The 18,302-nt window shown below is 64.3% G+C and overlaps 6 protein-coding genes across 6 annotated transcripts in view; 3 read left to right on the top strand and 3 right to left on the bottom strand.

Annotated features, from left to right (window-relative positions):
• Window positions 1-2,861, top strand: part of EMIHUDRAFT_457104 (hypothetical protein) — a 5,114-nt gene extending 2,253 nt beyond the window's left edge. The window contains exons 7-13 of the mRNA XM_005780308.1: window positions 57-198; window positions 272-669; window positions 1,159-1,209; window positions 1,826-1,891; window positions 1,959-2,183; window positions 2,258-2,320; window positions 2,462-2,861. Of these exons, the coding sequence (XP_005780365.1) occupies window positions 57-198; window positions 272-669; window positions 1,159-1,209; window positions 1,826-1,891; window positions 1,959-2,183; window positions 2,258-2,320; window positions 2,462-2,554 (1,038 nt within the window). The 3' untranslated portion in view covers window positions 2,555-2,861. The remainder of the gene's footprint in view (window positions 1-56; window positions 199-271; window positions 670-1,158; window positions 1,210-1,825; window positions 1,892-1,958; window positions 2,184-2,257; window positions 2,321-2,461) is intronic.
• A 2,990-nt stretch (window positions 2,862-5,851) lies between these two features.
• Window positions 5,852-6,298, bottom strand: EMIHUDRAFT_46549 (hypothetical protein; the record flags this gene model as incomplete). The annotated part of the gene is made up of 1 exon (XM_005780307.1): window positions 5,852-6,298. A coding segment is annotated over one exon (447 nt), but the record flags the coding sequence as incomplete, so codon positions are not given.
• Window positions 6,299-6,784: 486 nt separating this feature from the next.
• On the bottom strand, window positions 6,785-8,314 carry EMIHUDRAFT_468804 (hypothetical protein; the record flags this gene model as incomplete). The annotated part of the gene is made up of 4 exons (XM_005780306.1): window positions 6,785-7,214; window positions 7,353-7,397; window positions 7,634-7,673; window positions 7,832-8,314. The coding sequence occupies 4 exons, from the start codon at window positions 8,312-8,314 to the stop codon at window positions 7,009-7,011; spliced, it is 774 nt and encodes a 257-aa protein (XP_005780363.1). The 3' UTR covers window positions 6,785-7,008.
• Window positions 8,315-14,265: 5,951 nt separating this feature from the next.
• EMIHUDRAFT_235391 (hypothetical protein) lies at window positions 14,266-14,595 on the top strand (the record flags this gene model as incomplete). The annotated part of the gene is made up of 1 exon (XM_005780305.1): window positions 14,266-14,595. One exon carries the CDS (start codon window positions 14,266-14,268, stop codon window positions 14,593-14,595), a length of 330 nt encoding a protein of 109 aa, XP_005780362.1.
• Window positions 14,596-16,311: 1,716 nt separating this feature from the next.
• On the top strand, window positions 16,312-17,361 carry EMIHUDRAFT_235390 (hypothetical protein; the record flags this gene model as incomplete). Its single annotated transcript, XM_005780304.1, has 1 exon — window positions 16,312-17,361. One exon carries the CDS (start codon window positions 16,312-16,314, stop codon window positions 17,359-17,361), a length of 1,050 nt encoding a protein of 349 aa, XP_005780361.1.
• Window positions 17,362-17,664: 303 nt separating this feature from the next.
• EMIHUDRAFT_443105 (putative membrane protein) overlaps window positions 17,665-18,302 on the bottom strand; it is a 4,851-nt gene continuing 4,213 nt past the window's right edge. The window contains exon 10 of the mRNA XM_005780303.1: window positions 17,665-18,302. Coding sequence (XP_005780360.1) covers window positions 18,121-18,302 — 182 coding nt within the window. The 3' untranslated portion in view covers window positions 17,665-18,120.

Raw genomic sequence — 18,302 nt, 5'->3', positions numbered from 1 at the left:
CTTTGAACCCCCCCTCCTCCTCCACTGCTCTTGGACCCCCCCCCCCCCCTTCCCAGGTGGCCGAGATCGACGGCTACCGCGAGTCGCTCGAGGCGCTGCAGTGCGACCTCGACGCCATCGCAGCCTACGCCGAGGAGATGGGGTCGATGCGGATCAGCCGCAACCCGTACTCGCGCTTCGGCATGCCGGACCTACTCGCTGTGAATAGAAGAGCTGTGAATAGAAGAGCTGTGAATAGAACAGCTGTGAATAGGCATGCCGGACCTACTCGCGCACATGAGCCGGTGCGAGGCGGCGCTCGAGGCGAGGCAGGTGTCGGTGCAGGAGGCGCTCGCGCACCAGCAGCAGATCGACGCGACCAAAAAGGCGTTCGCGGCGGCGGCGGACGCGATCCTCGAGTTCGTCAAGGCGGAGCGCGTCAAGCTGGACGCGGTCGCGCCGCCCGGGCTGGTCATCCAGCCCGACGACACGGCGGCGATCGAGAAGGGCAAGGCGATGGGGAGTGCGCTGGACGCGCTGATGGCGCCGGACGCCAAGGAGGGGCGCGACGCGAAGCTGCTGCCGGCGCAGGAGCTGTCCGACAAGCTGATGGAGGCCGCGGAGCTGGACAACCCGTACACGGCGCAGACGATCATGACGCTCAAGACGCAGATCGACCTCCTCGACAAGGTGTGAATAGAACAGCTGTGAATAGAACAGCTGTGAATAGAACAGCAGATCGACCTCCTCGACAAGGTGCGAGATATGGGGAGATATGGGGAGATACGAGGAGATATGGGCAGATCGACCTCCTCGACAAGGTGCGCCGTCGCGGCAGCCGGTCCTCGACGCGTCGAGGGAGGGAGGGAGGGAGAGAGAGAGAGAGGGAGGGAGAGAGAGAGAGAGAGAGGGAGGGAGAGAGGGAGGGAGAGGGAGGGAGGGAGAGGGAGGGAGAGAGAGAGTGAGAGAGAGAGAGAGAGAGCGCGAGGGGCAGCTCCTCGAGGCTGTTAGTATTCACAGCCGGTATTCACAGCGGCGGCCGGTCCTCGACGCGTCGAGGGGCAGCTCCTCCATGAGGAGATATGGGGAGATATGGGGAGATATGGGGAGATACGAGGAGATATGGGCAGCTCCTCCATGAGGGGGGCCCTTCCGAGCCCGTCAGGCGCCCCTTGTCAGGTGCTGCGCGACAAGCGGTCCTTTGTCGAGGGGCAGCTCGCGCGCGCTCAGGCGGGAGATAGAGGGAGATAGGGGGAGATAGGGGGAGATAGCGGTCCTTCGCCGAGGGGCAGCTCGCGCGCGCTCAGGCGGAGACACTTCCTAGACACTTCCTAGACACTTCCTAGACACTTCCTTCGTCGAGGGGCAGCTCGCGCGCGCTCAGGCGGAGACACTTCCTAGACACTTCCTAGACACTTCCTAGACACTTCCTTCGTCGAGGGGCAGCTCGCGCGCGCTCAGGCGGAGACACTTCCTAGACACTTCCTAGACACTTCCTAGACACTTCCTTCGTCGAGGGGCAGCTCGCGCGCGCTCAGGCGGAGACACTTCCTAGACACTTCCTAGACACTTCCTAGACACTTCCTTCGTCGAGGGGCAGCTCGCGCGCGCTCAGGCGGAGACACTTCCTAGACACTTCCTAGACACTTCCTAGACACTTCCTTCGTCGAGGGGCAGCTCGCGCGCGCTCAGGCGGGAGATAGGGGGAGATAGGGGGAGATAGGGGGAGATAGCGGTCCTTCGTCGAGGGGCAGCTCGCGCGCGCTCAGGCGGAGACACTTCCTAGACACTTCCTAGACACTTCCTAGACACTTCCTTCGTCGAGGGGCAGCTCGCGCGCGCTCAGGCGGAGATCACGAGCGAGCAGTACGAGGAGATCAAGAAGGTCTTCTACCACTTCGACAAGTCCAAGGACGGGCTGCTCCTATTCACAGCTGTTCTATTCACAGCTCTTCTATTCACAGCTCTTCTATTCACAGGACGGGCTGCTCAACCAGCTCGAGTTTGCGGCCGCCATCAAGGCGATGGACTTCGAGATAGCGGACCACGAGCAGGAGCCGACTTTCCTCCGGTTCGCCAAAGAGGGGCAGCGCGCCGAGGAGCCGGCGGCGATGACCATCGACCTGAGCGGCTTCACCACCTTCGTGCTCCAGCAGTACAAGGACAACGACACCAAGGACACCCTCTTCGCGGCCTTCGAGACGGCACGCCGACGGCGACGGCGCGCCGCGACACCGCCCAAGGCGCCGGCCCTCACGCCGAGGCTGGGCGAGAGTAGGTTGCAAACGGCAAGGACACGCTGTCCGCCGAGGACATCCGTGCGGCGATCCCGCAGGAGGAGGCGAGCCGCACGGGCTAGCCGAGAGGAGTTGCCCCAGAGTAGTTGGCGGCCCGCAGGAGGCGAGCGAGCACTGCTGCTGCAAGAGACGGGCGCTGCGACCCTTCCCCCCCCCCACCCCCCCTCCCCCCGTGCGGCGGGCAGGCGGACTACCTGCTCTCGCAGCTCGAGCTGAAGGACGGCGACCACGGCCTCGAGTACAAAAAGTTCACAGAGGCCATCTACGGCGGCACCTGAGGGGAGGGGGGGAGAGCAGGCCCACACGGCAGCATGTGCATTAGACAAGGGCGTCGGCCCACCCCTCCCCCCCGCTCCCCGCTCTCCGCCACTCCTCTGCTCTGCCAGGGAGCGTGCGGCTGGGGACGGGCGCGGTGGCGTAGCAGTCTTGTGGAGCGTATTGCGTCGAGCCAGCGGCGCAGGCTGCTGCGGCGACCGCCGCTCCGCCGCACGGAGGCGCACGCATTTCCGCGTGATCGGTCGGTGTCACGAGGGAGAGAGCAAGCTAGACGAGCCTTTGTGTACAAACAATGTGTTTTTCGAGCGCCGCCGCAGGGGGGTGCTCTCAAAAAAGAACTCATGGAATCGCCCCCAAGGACCGGCACGCCCCCCCCCTTTGGGAGGTTCCCCGGGTGGAGGTTCGTGTCATGAGAGAAAAGATACACCACTCCGTGTATCTAGACGCACGGAAGATACACCGAAGATACACCGCAGATTTACTTATGCGGGTTCCGCGCCGAAGCGGTGTATCTTCATACGAAGATACACGGGTTCCAGGTCGAAGCGGTGTATCTTCACGGAGCGCGTTCATAGTGAAGATACACGGAAGCGGGAGCGGCAGTTGCTCATGGAGCTGGACGGGCTCGGCCCGCCCTTTGAGGGCTCCAATGGCGTCTGGTTCCGCGCCGGCGTCTGGAAGGGCAAGCCCGTGGCCCTCCGCATGTCGTCCGCATCCAGCACCGGCTTCGAGAACGTTATCGTGCAAGGCGGCAGCAAGAAGCGCAACAACCCCTTTTGCGCCAAGTTCAAGCCGGTCGGCGAGAAGTTTCAGCGCCACCTGCCCGGCTCGAACAGCGCGACAGCCGAGGAGGCGGCCGCCAAGCTGGCCTACTACCACGAGTACGGGTCGGAGCTGCCGCCGCCTGCAGCTCGCAAGCCTCGCCGCCGCCCAGAGGTGCGCTCCTGAGCCCGCACCCATCCTGGCTGCGCTCAGTCCTCCTTCCCTGGGCTGTAGGATATGGCGGTAGAGCGGGCGGCCAAGGAGGCGCGCAAGCAGGCCAGGCGGCCGCAGAGGCCGCCGCTCACGCCCGCGCCGGCGCAGCCTCCACAGTCTCCTCTCACGGGTCCCGGTGTGCCGTGTGTGCCGGTAGTCCCTCTCCCCATGGGCTACCACCCCTTGCCCTCGGAGCCAGTCATCCCTGTGGGCCCTGTGGGTGAGCCCCAGCCAGGCCAGTGCCAGCACTCGTGGGACCCGGCCACCTGCGTCCTCTGCAACTGGTCCTGGGGCGCCCGGCGCTGAGATACACTCAAGATACACTCGAAGATACACTTCGAAGATACACCGGTGGGATGTTATAAAGGTGTATCTTTGAAATGTATAGTCAAGTGTATCTTTGGCTATCACTCGAACTTTGGACAAGGGAATGGCCCAAAGAGGGGGGCGTGCCGGTCCTTGATCGCCCCCGTGCTGGCTGCTGGCGATTTACTGGTCGAAATCGTGAGAGTGGTATTGACCACTTATTTGTTCATGTTCTCCTATGGTATGAGCAGAGAGTGGTATGGTAAATTACGAAACTCCGTGGAATCATCAAATTTTCGGGATCTGAGCCGAGTCTGAGGCTGGTTTGCGGCCAAATTCAGCCAAATTGGCAAAATACCGGGTAGTTTGCGGGTACCCTTCTCCGCCTGCTCACTCAAGTACTCGCGCACACGGCGGCGCACCTCGCGCAGCGCCCTCGAGTGCTTAGCGCCGTGCGGCAGTAGCATCGGCACGTCGTCGGGCAGCATGGCCTCGTCCTGCTCGTCCTCGTCTCGCGCACGAAGAAGCTCCATGACGGCGCTGCGCCGCAAACTCCTCCGCCCCGAGCGGGCGTGCAGTGGGAGCGGCGCGTCCCCAGCCTCGCCGCCGCCCCCCTCGACGCCGCTCCCCTCGCCGCCGGTGGCGACCGCGCTGCCGATCTCGGTCGCGCTGGCCGGCAGCGCGTCCGCAGCCTCGTCGCTGCCCTCGCCGTCGCTGTCCTCGCCGCTGGTGGGGGCCGCGCCGCCGGCGCCGAGCGTCACCCGCCTCCACGTCTCTTCCTCTAAGTTGAGCCGGAAATCCTGGTCGGGGTAGCCGTCGTACTCGACCGCGTGCACGAGCCGGCCGTCCGAACCCTCCTCCCGCCCCGTGATGGTGCCCGGCCACCACCTCTGCTCGCCCAGGATCTCCACGTGCGTGCCTGTCTCGACGACAGCGTGCCCGGCGATCCTAGGGATCCCTAGCCGCCGCGTCCACGCGCAGCCGTTTCCGCCGCGCCGTCTTAGACCCCGCGGCCTGCGGCAGGACGTAGTTCGGGCCGTACTCCGCGACGTTCGCGAGGACCTCGGCCGCGCTCACCGTCTCGACCGCGGCCTCAGCCGGTGGAGGGGGGGGCTCGACCCGTCGTTCGACCCGTCGTTCCGTGACCTCCCGCGCCAGCCGCTCGCCAGCCGCTCCCTGATGCGCCGCCCGTCGGTCGACGCCCTCGCCTCTGCGCTCAGCCAACGACGCCGTCGCTGTCCTCGCCGACGTGACCGTGATTCGAGGCCGCCCATCGGCCATTCTGCATTCCTACCGCAGGTAATTCCGAAGTCGTCCCCCCCCCCCCTCGGACACGTCCCTCCCTGTCCTCTCCACTGGTTCCTCAGTCCGAGCCTGGCTGTTCTTCACCTGTCTACCTACCTACCTACCTTCCTCTACTTGTATACATACCTAGCAATGTATACTTGAAAAATAACTATTTTGCCGATTTTTTCGATTTTTGTCAGGTTTTGCCTCAGAAGTCGTGGTAAATCTTACCTCGATTTTTGAGGGGTTCTGTGAGAGCGGCTCTTTATGCGGCTCTCGCGCCTCCCGGGCTCCGCCCGCGCGCTCGCCGAACGGCTCAGCGACCTCTGCGAGCCCATCGAGGCGGCCCTGCACGAGCTCAATGCGGCGCACGCGCCGTCGATCGAGCGCGGCACCGGCAGCTTTTGACTTTTTGCGGCTACAATTGTCCTAGAGCGCGCGATGGTCCGCGGCTACAGTGCCTACTATTTATCTCAATCTGATTATAACATCGATCTTCTGAGCGATTCTAAGATCAGGTCTGCCACCTCCCCACTGAAAACGAAAATCTAAGTTTCAAATCTCGAATAAATCTCGAAACCCACTTGAATGCTCACTTGGCAGGTACATATGCGCCACGCGCCCCAACCGCTCCTCTGGTCGCCGCCGGCCTCCGCGCATGTGGTGCATTTGCGCCGCTGGTACAGTGTGCTGTGCCGGATTGGCTTGCCATTCGTCCGGTTGCCAAGCACCATCTCCCACTGCGGCCGATCCCTGGTGTAGTAGTACATCGCGATCGAGCGCCGGCTCCGGTGCGGCGGGCATGCGAGCGGGTCCGCGTGGCCGTGATAGCTATAGTCCGTCGATGAGAAGACAACGAGCCGGTTGCGCACAGGCGCGATCCGGGCCTCACACTGGGTCATCGGCCGGTTCCACAGCTCGAGCTCCCCGCCCCACGCATCGTCCCAGTCGTGGTTCAGGAAGAGGAAGACGTTGACGCGGCGCTCAAGCCGCAGCTGTCGGTGCGAGTTGAAGTCGGCGTGGATCTGAAGAGAGCCGTTTCTCAGGATCTGGTGCAGCCCGGCACCAAAGAGGGTCGGGTCCACGATGAGCGGGCTGATCCCAGTGAGCGCTTCGAGGAAGGCGAGGAAGGGTGGGCTCTGCATCGCATGCACGACACCGCGAAGGTGTGGGCCCATCAGCTTGGGTTTGGAGTTTGCGATCTTGAGCCAACCGCCTTCTTTTTCGGCAAAGCACTTCCAACCACGCGCCTGTGCTGCATTGCAAGCCTCTGGACCCGCATCCAGTGCGTCCGGAAACTCGCGATCGATCGCCTCGAAGAGGCTCTCTGGGAACAGTCCATCGAGCTTAGCGTGGGGAAAGGGGCGCGCTGCTGCGTAGGCGGCTCGGCTCTCCGCCGCCCTACGCTGGAGGTCTTGATCGGCGAGGTGGGCCATCAAAGAAGTGCCAACGCGGGCGTGGCCGCGGCTTGGTGGCACTCCGAAATGCCCATTTGATTGTTTTGGGGGGCTATACCAGTAAATCGCCAGCACTGAAACGCCGCGCGCCCGCGCGTAGAGTAGCGGGCGGCGGGCCTGGAGAGCAGTCTCTGTATATCGGCTTTTTATACTTTTTTGTGGGGTACCAACTATCATGTTTGAGCCATGTAAGGCACTTGCTTGCACATGGTTACAAAGAGAGAGAGAGTGGTACGCAAACATCGTGACACCCCGCGTCTGCGGCCTCGCTCTTCTCGTCCTTCTCTATAGTCTATTTCGCGGCTGCTGTGGCCGGTGCATCGCGGCGACCGGCCCGGGAAAGGGTATAGCGTAATCCGTAAAGCTACCGTACATACGTAAACTGTACATCGAGGCCGGCGGAGGCGGGAAGCGGCATGGAGATGCACGGCTCAGCGCAGGCGAGCACCCAGCGCCGCCCCGGCAGCGAAGGCGAGCAAGACGAGGCCCGCGGCCTCCATCCCGGAAATGGCGCGCGGCGGCGGTGGCGGCAGGAGCACCACGGGCGGCGGCGCGGCGGCGGGCGCACTGTCTCGAGCCCGCGGCATCGCGTCGAGCACCTGGAGCACCGCGTCCGAGGAGGCGATGGCGCCAAAGACTGCGGGGGAGGGGGGGGGGGGGGGGGTGGCGGGCGGGCGGCGGGCGGGCGGGCGGCGGCGGCGGCGGCGGGGGGGGGGGGGGGGTGGAGGCGGCAGCAGCGCATCTCCCCACATCTCCCCGTATCTCCCCATCGCACCTCCGCCCTGCATCGTCACCATCTTGTGTGCCGCTGCGTGGTTGCCTAGTGATGCATCATGGCGTTGTGCACAGCATCTGTGAGTCAAATGCGTCGTCGCCCTCCTGTGCCGCTGCGTGGCTGCCTCTGTCGGTCGCGCCCGTGCCGTCTGTGATGAGGCAGCACTCGAATCCGCGGTCGTTTGCCTTTTCACAGACGCAAGTGTATGAACAGGTGCGCCGGCTGCAGGCAGCACTCAAAGCCGCGGGTCGTTTGCCTCGCGCATCGTGGTGTGCACGCACACGTCCGTCGTGATGCCGCCGAGCAGCAGCCGCTGGCAGCCTGTCCACGCGTGGAGCTGTGAAGAGGCGCTGTTCACAGGTGAGTCGGCGAGCAACGGCCTCTCGTGGCAGCACGCTGTTTTGTGGGGGCGTGCCTGTAGCACTCCAAGTGTCGTGTCTGCACCAGCGAACCCACCCTCCTGGCAAGTTTCTCTAGACTGTCTTTACGCAATGCCCCCTAGGCCCGGCGCCTGTCGTGCGCAGCAGGTGCTCGAGGTCGGTGGCAAAGAAGGAGCCCTTGCCGGGCTTGTCGATGATATCCTCGCTCGGCAGCGGCCTGAGCTCGTCGATCAGCTCCCAGCCCGGCTCGCCGCGCACCAGCACCCGACCGCACGGCCCGGGCTGCCCGATCTCGGTGCCGATCGCTGTCGACCGCAGCCGCTTGTTCTGCGGGAGGTCAGCCAGACTCGGCCGATGGCCCTCTCGCGTGTGGATGACGCGCACGCCCGCGGCACGAGCCGCCGCCAGCACGCGCTGTAACGGCTTGATGGGAGCACGCGTGGCGGAGATATCGTAGCCCATTCGGTCGACGTAGCCTCCCTTGCCGCAGAAGTCGTGCTGCATGTCGATGAGGACCAGCGCCGTCGTAGAGGCGTCGAGCGGGCCGCCGCACGGCCAGGAGTAGGGCTGGGATCGCAACATCGTTCCTCTACTACTACTCCTCTACTCGAGTACCCCCTGTATCGGGGTTATGGGGGGTTTACGAGGTGTGAACGTGAACAGAGTAGCCAGATCGCTGTCGATCGTTACGGCACGCATGGGGGGCCTCCCGGACGTATGATCCTAGCCCAATAAGCTCCACGGAGCAGATTTGGATTTTTGACAGAATTAAATGCACTGCCCCCGCTCGGTACTAATAGTCTCGTAGTTTTGGGGGCGGCGCCCCTCACGGCACCACACTGACGCCGGACAGCCCGAGATTAGCCTAGCAGTGAGTGGGAATCGCCTGCCGGTCGGCTTGGCACGAGCCAAGCACTTGGGCGGCCGTCAACCGAGTCCGAGCGGCGCCTGAGGTGGGTGCCACGGCGTCCGCACGAAGGCGTGGCGGGGTGAGGAGCCAGCGGTGGTGAACACCTCCCTGACGGGCGCGCGGCGCGCCGGATGGTCCGCCGAGGCCGCCGCCGCCCCGGCGGCGGCGATGGGGGCGGCGGGGCCGACCCGGCCGGCGTTTGTCGGCTCCACCTACAGAAGAGCAGTCTCTGTGGGTCGACGATACTAACTCGGTAGTAACGCTGAGCGGTGCTGTGCGACGCCGCGTCGTGCGCGAGGCGACCTCCTGGGGCTACCTGGGCTGGCAATGGATGCCACCAGGACGCACGGCTAGCAGGAGCCAGTCGGGCATGCCCTGCTGTGGAGCAGAGCCTGCTGGCGCACCGGCGATACTAACTCAGCGCGCCGCGAGAGGCAAATCTGGGCGACTTTGGAGGCGCAGTTCTCGAGCTTGCCGTCGACGATTGATGTCGGGTAAATTGTCACTGCCGTCCGGGAAGGTCTTCTCTCAGCAGGCCGAGCGCCGTGGCATCGCGCTGCTCGCAGCGCTGTCGCGGCGCCGAGAACCCCCAAAACTCGCGAGACCTCGATACTAACAAAGACTACGATACTGGGGGTACCCGTAGTTGCCCGTTCCCCCAGGGGGGGCCCCCCCCCCCCCCCCCGCCACTGCCTTGCGTTGGCTCTGTAAAAAAAAGCCTCGGTTTCCAGCTGGTTTGGGTTCTGCATATAGGTAGGTCATCTCTCCCGTGTGTCTGTCTCGCGTCCACCCTTACCGCGTTGGTGTTGTCCAGTCCGAGCCTGGCTGGCTGGCTGTTCTTCACCTTCCTACAGCTGGTACTTCTTGCTCCCTTGCTGCTTCGGGCGGTAGCAGACGCCTTTGTAGCCGGTGTTGCTGCTGCTACTGGCGGTGAGGGTGAGATGCGTATGCGTGATACGTAAGGGGGGGGGGGGCTCGGGGGCGCGCGGGGCGAGATACATAATCCGTAAACGTGAGACGTGGTACGTAAGGCACCGCCGCGCGGGCCATTGCACCGTCCCCCGGGCAAAGCTTTGCGGTGAAAAGGACGTATGCGTAATGCGGATACGTGATACGTCGAAGACGCCCCGCCCCCCCGCGGGCCGCGGCGCACCGGCGGAGATCCATAATCCGTATACGTGACACGTGGTACGTATGAGGCAACCACAGGGCCATCGCACCGTCACGCAAGCGATGATTACGTGTATGTATTGACGTATTTTATTTATTTTTGAAGGGGGAGGCGTTCGACGGGCTTCGGGCTGCGTAATGCGACGCATTTGGACTGGCAAGTGACGCACACGGCACACGCACCGAGTTTACGTATTCCCGAGAGGGCGTAATGTGATGCGTATGCATATGGGCCTCCTTGCATATGCGTAGCAGTACAGACCACGATTGCTCGCCCTCCCTCACTGGAGAGTATTCATTGGGGGGGGGGTCATAACAAACACGGTACAGGATCGAGGTGCACGCTGCAGACGCAGTGTCGTCCCCCCTCTCCATCATCCCACTGGGAGACGTCGGCGGTGATGGCGGTGTGACCGATCGAGCTAAGAGGAACTTGTTCAGCAGGATCCGGAGTTGGTCAGATGCACTACCTCACTGGGCATGAGACCACCGTACGACGCATCCATCACCGTCGCGGATTTGTGTGGTGGCTAGAGCTGTTTAACGTTGGGAGCTGAACACAACAGTGTTGCTAGTGTTAACAGTAACAACAGAACAACAGTGGGGCTCCCCAACAACAGTAGCTAACGTTAGGCCGGCTGAACAACAATAAGGAAGGCCTGGCAGTGACCCACGACGACCTCCAGTGTCCAGTGAGGGTAATACCCGAAAATACCCGGGAAAACCCAGGTATTTTCGGGTTTTACCCGGGTTTTTTGCCGTTTTCTGCTTGCTGGCCGCTGAACAACAGTAACAACAGTAACAAACAGTAACAGCATGGGCTGGGGTGAACACTTGAACAACGTCAAGGATTTCAGCCAACACTAGCGCAACTGTTAGGCCCAAAGTTAATGTTAAACAGCTCTAGTGGTGGCTGGGCCTCCTACGGGGTGTGGAGGGTGAGTTGACCAGGGGGTTGTGCGCCGGGCCCTGCTGCTCGGCTCCAGCCCCTGTTGATAGGTCCAGGTGATAGTCCTGGATGGGCAATGCATACGCCTCACTGGGCCTTAGATCGCCCGACCGCGTCCCGGTGCTCTGCCGTCGGATTTGTGACTCCGCCGCACCGCGTCGCGGCCGGGGGCCCTCGTCCGGAGGCCGAGGATGGCCGTGACAGACCGGGACGAGCTCTGGGAGGTTCAGTGTCAGTGTATATATTGTAGAGACTAACCATGTCCACAATATCTCTCAGTCTAGCTAAGCCTGGGAAGGCGATGCCGGGGCCGTACAGCAGCTTGATGAATGCCACCGAAGGGGCGCTGTCGAGGTTCGCCGAGCGCGGCGAAATCCGGGGACACCGTCACCGACGAGCGCGTTTGAGTATTCACTCCGGACAAAGACAGTGGCACGCGCCGCTGCGCGGTGCGTGCCACTGTCTTAGCGGCGAGGCGCGGGACCGTCTGTGGCGAAGTGGGTCGCGTCCCCGGATTTCCGTCAACCCAGCATCCACACCCTTTATTGGTGCTCCCCTTCGAATCCGCGGATCCTCGCCCTTCGGCACTATTCAATACACTATTCATCTGACCACTCTGTGAGGGGCTGTGAGAGCTTCTACGCGAGCGGCCGCGCTCCGGGTCAGGGCTAGGCAGGATGGGCTCGGGCCACTTACCCATGCTCATGTATCCCCGAATGAGCCTGATGGAGGCCTCGACCATCCCTCGCGGCAGGCTCTCGAGCAGCTCTAGCAGCTCGCCCGCGTTTGCGTGAAAAATTCTTTTTCGCTTAGACGGCTCCCGTGGTGTACCTGTGTTAGTGCCAGTGCGCGCCAGGCCCGTGCCCATAAAAAATAAAATCATGAAAGTTCATAAAAAGGAGATACCGTCCACCACACACCACTCACACCAGGGATTGCTCACCTCAGTGGAGGGTGCCTCGCGCAACCGAGGGGGAGGGGAGAGAGGGGGGGCGGGGGGTAGCTGCCCAGTTTTTCTTCTAAGCAACCATAAGGGGCATGGCGCGAGACGCGAGAGAGACCGCGTATATGACTTATGAGAGTACACGGCTGTTCCCCTGTTGTACACGCCGGTCCGGCGGTCCGCGATCGCCGCGCACGCCGCGTCCCGCGCCGCGCGCCGGCGCCTCCCTGCCCCTGTCATGCACATCACAAGGCCCGAGATCGGCCCCATAAATAGGGGTTGCCAAAGAAGCAAGCGAGCCCCGCTCCCGTCTCGGCTCAGCCGGTCGCGGTCGCGGTCATGCGTCCAGCTCCAGGGAGAGGCAGAGCGTGGATAGCGTCCGCGGGATCCGCCGCGCAATGGGGAAGCAGGCTGCCCACCACGGCCGCCGCACGGGCTTCACCGGCTCGCGGCTCCGGAGCGAGAGGGAGAGGGTAGCCGAAATAAATATAAAACGGACACCTCTACTGCGCGAAAAACATGCGCGCTTCAGGCCCACGCCTCGATCTTCTTGGGCAGCAGCTGGTTGGACACGTCCTCTCCGTGTCCTAGGCAGGCGTCTTCGCCCTTGCCCCAGGTAAAGACAGCGCTGTCGGCGATGAGGGAGAGGCTATGGTACTCTCCAGCCGACACGGCAACGACGCGCTGGCCAGCCAAAGCCTCGATCTTCTTTGGCAGCAGCTGCTGCTGCTCGTCGCCGTGGCCCAGTCGGCCATCCTCTCCAAGCCCCCAGCTCCAGACGGCGCCGTCGGCGGTGAGGGCGAGGCTGTGAGACAGTCCAGCCGACACAGCGACGACGCGCTGGTCAGCAAAGGCCTCAACCTTCTTGGGCAGCCACTCGCGCTGCTCGTCGCCGTGGCCCAACCTGCCACAGGTTCCCTGGCCCCAGCTCCAGACCTCTCCGTCGGCGGTGAGGGCGATGCTGTGGTCGCCTCCAGCCGACACGGCGACGACACGCCGGCCAGTCAAGGCCTCGATCTCCTTGGGCAGCAGCTGCTCCTGCAGGTTGCCGTGGCCCAACTTGCCATAGTCTCCATCGCCCCAGCTCCAGATGGCGCCGTCGGCGGTGATGGCGAGGCTGTGGTATGTTCCAGCCGACACAGCGACGACGCGCTGGCCAGCAAAGGCCTCGATCTTCTTGGGCAGCAGCTGGCCCTGCTGGTCGCCGTGGCCCAGCTGGCCAAAGCCTCCATAGCCCCAGCTCCAGACAGCGCCGTCGGCGGTGATGGTGATGCTGTGGTAAGCTCCAGCCGACACAGCGACGACGCGCTGGCCAGCAAAGGCCTCGATCTTCTCAGGAAGCTCCGTGTCCTGCTCGTCGCCGTGGCCCAGCTGGCCAGAGCCTCCATCGCCCCAGCTCCAGACGGAGCCGTCGGCAGCGAGGGCGAGGCTGTGGAAATCTCCAGCCGACACGCTCACAGCACGCTCGCCGCCCAGGGGAGAAGGGAGGCGGGTCAGCGTGTTGAGCTGCGTCACTTCATCGCCGTGGCCCAGCAACCCTGGAGCGTAGGACGGCGCTGAGCCGCACGACGAGAGCCGCCCCTCGCCGTCGATGAAGAGGCTGTGTTGTTCGCCTGCCGCCAGCCTCGCCGGCGGGTTGGACTCGCGCAGCAAGGCATAGTAGCACAGCCACCGCACAGCGCAGCTCTCTCCCTCTGGCTGCGCCGGCGGCTCGTAGCCGGCCTCTTGCAGGCGCAAGCGGATGCCCTCCAGCGCAAGCGAGGCGTGGAAGAGCAGCGAGACGGCCGCGACGCGAGCGATGTCGGCGGGGTCGCAGCGAGAGAGGGCGCGCACGAGGAGCTCCGTGGGGAGATCGAGGAGGCGGGTGGGCGGCGACGCGTCCGGCGAGGGGGCGGCGGCGGAGGCGGCGAGGCGGCGCGAGCGGCGGCGCGGCGGGGTGGACATCGCGAGAAAAAGAATTTCCGCGCGCAGGATTTTGAACAGTGGTCTCATCCCTCCCTTGGGTTGTCTGTTTTCTTTCTTTCTTTCAGTGATGTCAAAAAGAATTATCCCTCGACCTTCCGTCCTTTCTTTCGTCGCAATTTACTCCCCAGTCACTCCCGGAGCCCTCCCTAGCCATCAACCCGCGGACCTCCACACCAAACCCGTCCCCCCACGAGAACGAGCCGCCCGGGGTGGAGCGCCGCCACCTGCCGGGCCTCGCGCACCTCCCACAGACACACCCCTCCCACGAAGAAGAGGAGGACCGCGGAGTGCTCCGCCGCGTGCCGCCTCGCCCCCGCCAGCCTCGCGCGCGCGCGGGAGAGGAGCCCCCCCGCCGCCTCGGCCGGCGAGACGCGCACCAGCCCGCGAGCCTCCTCGCCGGCCAGCACCCGCTCGAGCAGCCGCCGCGCGACGGGCTGGTACACGTCCCCCTCCGCCTGCAGGGGCGGGGTTCGATGCCGCGGCCCCTGGAGACGCGCCATCACAGAGGTGGGTCACTCTTTCGCCGCCCCCGCGCTCAGATCAAGTGCTGCTACCCACGGTCCGAATGCGAGGCGCGGCCCAACTTACCCTGCGCGATGGCTCCAGTGCCAGAGATGGGCCTCCCAGAGCACACATGCCCCGATTGGGAGCCGGAACCGGAGCCGGAGTCGGAGCCGGAGCCGTACGGGCGCATGCTTTTTGCGCCGGACGGCCATGCGGAGCTCGGCCGCGTCGAAGACCGCCACACGGTGTGCGCCGACACGCCGGACGAGCTCCTCGCACCTGTCGCGGAGACCCTCGGGCTCCCCGCTGCCACTTGCGCCGAGCTCCTTCTCGAAGGCGCGTGCAAGCTCCGTGAGGTCAAGGACGTGTGCGCCAAAACGTGTGAGGCGTGCAAGAAAGACAGGGAGGCAAGCTTGGGGTAGACATGAAGTGCACCGGTTCTGATGGACCTTTGGCCAGCTTGGGGTAGACATGAAGTGCACCGGTTCTGATGGACCCTTGCGAGAGGTGGCGAGCGGAGCAAGAGCGGTGACCGGTGTACGGGGCTCCTCGCCACTTTGCTGCTATTTGACCTCAACTCGCGGCCCGCCGCGCGGCTCTCCGAGCGCGAGAGGAGTCGTCTACGAGGCGGCGGCGAGCGCAGGCGGCGGCGACGCGGCGGCGCGGCGGCGGATCGCGGCGCTGACAACGGCAGCAATCTGCGGCAGGCTGCTACTTGCTGCAGCAGCTGTTGCTGCTGCTGCTGCTCCGCTGCTGCTGATTGTGGATACCATACCTCCGATCACCCCGCCCGCCCGCCCCGCCCCGCCCGCCCGCCTCTCCCCGCTTGCCCGCCCGCCCGCCCGCCCGCCCGCCCGCCCGCCCGCCCGCCCGCCCGACCGACCGACCACCCATTCCCATCACCATCTCACATACCTACAATATAGGCGCTCTCGAGAGCTCCATTCGCGGCCTACTCGCTGCCTCGAGGGAGGAGGGCAAGAGGACGGGCGTGCTTGCGCGCCTGGCGCGAGGCCCCTCCCCGAAAGGCAAGTATTAGACCCATGAAACCGAGACCCATCCCCACCGCCCCGACCCCCCCACCCCCTTGCTCCCCTCCCCCCCTCGGGAGGGCCGAACTGAGGCGCCCGTGGGGACCCCCCGCAATTCCCTTCCCCCCTCGGAGCGAGGGCCGGACTGAGGCGTCGAGGGCCCCGCTCTTTCCCTCGCATAGCGGCCACTCTTCGGATCGCTGGTCGAGCGACCCGGGGGATGCCCCGCGCGCCTGACCCAGGCGCGAGAAACGAATCTGCGAGGCGTGGCCGCTTATGCGGCCCGATGGGGAGGAGCGGGGCGGACTACGGGGATCGGCTTCTTACACAGCCCTTCCCTGCAGCGAGCCCCCTTCCAACCCACCCGCGCTAGGTCCCGGGGGACGCAGGGGTCAGCCCCGCGCGACCTCGGGAACTAGCCGGGGCAGTCGGAGAAGGGGCAACTCCGCGCACTGACGGTCGGCCGCCAGAAAACACGCCTGCGAGCGAGCGGCGTGCGTGCGTGCGTGCGTGCGTGCAGAGCGGGCGGTGGGGCGATGGAAGTGAGGGCGTCGGCATGGGCGGTGGTGGTGAGAGCGGCGGTGAGGAAGGTGGTGGTGGCGAGGCCGGAGGGCAGCAGCCGCTGCCGCTGCTGCTGCTGCTGCCGCTGCTGCCGCCACCGCCGCCGCCGCCGCCGCCGCTGCTGCTGTTGCGGCACCTCGCATGCGCCACCAGAGCGGCTCAGGAAACGCAGCGAGCTGCGTTGACAGCCCAATTCCTGAGCAGCTCTGTTCCCCTGCCGCCTACCCGCTCAATGTCACCATTGTAAAATGTGAAAGGGGGTAAGGTAAAGGGGGGGGGCAGTACCACAATGAGACGGGGGTACACCTACCGATACCGGGATGGCTCTCCGGTACCGGCGTGATACCCGGGCGACATCTCCCCCGCCAATGGTAATGGAATGGGCATGATGAGGATGAGCATGATGGGTGACCACTCAGTGGGTCAGGGGTTGAGCACATGAGTGCATGAGGTGGGCATGGGATGAGCACTGAATGAGAGTGCGGTGTAAATGAGCACATGGATGTATACGCGCACGCCAGCACATTCGCATGTGTGCCCTTGCCTATGGCTCGGCAGGTCCGATGGCTGATAATCCAGCCGTACTGGCATTCGCCCACGACATTCGGTCCTGCTCTCAGCAAGACCATCCTCGATCGCGTGGGCAGCTCCACTGTCATCGCCACTGTCGACCGCTCAGCCTACCGCGCGATGAGCAAGGGCAGCGAATGGTACAAACTGTACACTCAGGCTCTCGAGCTGCCGCACGTGGCGACTCCCGAGCTTGCTCAACGGGCGTCTACCTGTCGTCAGCAGCCCGCGAAGTGCGACGACGGATCCGCCGAACAGCCTGCACGCTCGGGCTACATGTTCCATGGCGATATGAATCGCTTTGACATGGGCGTTCGGGGGGCAATGCGCTCTATCATGGAGCACCTCAAGGCGAATGTGTCTCTGCAGCCTCGAATGCTCTCCCGTGGGTGGGCGGCAAAAGGGGGCGACGGCATGCCCGAGTCGGTAGACGAGCGCACGGGCGCCGCAATTATCAGCGAGAGCCATCGCCGCTTTCGAAATTTTTCCCTCGCCACCTCTGCCGCAATGCTGCGCGCCTCCACGTGCTTTGCCCCACAGGGCGATATCATCACGACGCGGCGCCTGTTTGACACTGTCGCCGCTGCCTGTGTGCCGGTGGTGATGAAGAACCTGGGCAACGCGCCCAAGCAGTGGCTTTTGGGCAACAATCCGTTCCCGCACTCGATCAACTGGAGGGCACTCGCCTTTTTTATGGCGCCGCGCGGCACTGTCCTGAGCGAGCGTGAAGGCAACGGCGGCACGGGTTTGACCTCGCGCAATGCATGCCGCCGCGAGGAGGCGCAATGGCTGGAAGCGAGGCACGCCGACGCGCCACTCCTTAGGCGGATGCGCCACAACCTGCGCGCGGCGTTCACTGCCCATTTGGACGTCGAGCACAACCCGCGTGGCTTGGCGCGGGCTATACTGCACGAGCTCAACTTTGTACTTGAGGACGCCGCACAGCTCCGTCGCGTCTCGGTCTACAAAGGGGTTGAGGTCACAAAGAATGGACGCATTCAGCTCCCACCCCCGCAACAGTTCTGAGCATTGAGGCTGACAGAAAACGTATGATGACAGAAAACGTACTGCAGTACATGGTTGGTACCAGACCAGATCAGATCAGTTTTGTTTTGGTACCAGAGACGTTAGAGGGGCGCTACCCTCTTGGCTGGGAGACGCGCCACGCGTCGATGGGGCTCTTTGGCTTCCTGAACAATACCAACATCCTGTTCTTTTACTGCCTCTCACGGCTCATGTGCTGCTTTCCGCCGGTGTTGGGGACGGGGGCGCCGGCACAGCCCACAGGCTTTCACTCTCTAGTCTCGTCTACGTGTACCTACGTACCATACCCAACTCTCTTACGTCTTTTAGCAAACCCCCGTTGAGCGTTGTAGCTCGCATATTGACCCTCGCCGTAGAAACTCTCACACACCTAATAAAGTAACCTCCAAACGAGCTCTCTCTCGACTAACTCCCCTCTCTTTCGGCTCCACCTGGCCTGCCGGATTGCTGGGGACAGCCCCGATGCCGAACCGAGATCGCGCGGTGTGCAGTGCACGGCGCGCTCCCAAGCTCCCTCCACATGCGCATGGCCCAAGAATGTGGCGCCTCCGGCGGGGCGCTGCAGTTGGCCGAAGCCACCCCGAAACCACCCCGAGTTCCGTCAAGCGCCACCGCCGCCCCTCCAGCCCTGCGCGCCGCCGCTGCAAGGTGGCGGAGAGGCGACGGGCGCGACGCCCCGCCCACCCACCGCCCGCCATTGGCCCACGAAGGCATTCATGAGCGCGTCCATGAGTGCGTCCGTCAACACACGCGTCCGTGGCGTGCGGTGACGTGTCCGGCGGCGGTGCTCAGAAGGCGGCGAGGGCGGCGAGCGCGGCCTGCACCTCGTGGATGGCGGCGGGCGCGCCCCGGAAGAGGCGGAGCCGCGCCGAGCGCGGGAAGGAGAAGGAGGCGGTGCAGTCGGCGTCGCCCACGTTGCAGAC

This window comes from Emiliania huxleyi (assembly GCF_000372725.1).
Source record: "Emiliania huxleyi CCMP1516 chromosome Unknown EMIHUscaffold_218, whole genome shotgun sequence".
Taxonomy (NCBI): Eukaryota; Haptophyta; order Isochrysidales; family Noelaerhabdaceae; genus Emiliania; species Emiliania huxleyi.
The sequence above is the reverse complement of the archived record's forward strand: the minus strand, read 5'-3'. Positions and strand labels throughout refer to the sequence as shown.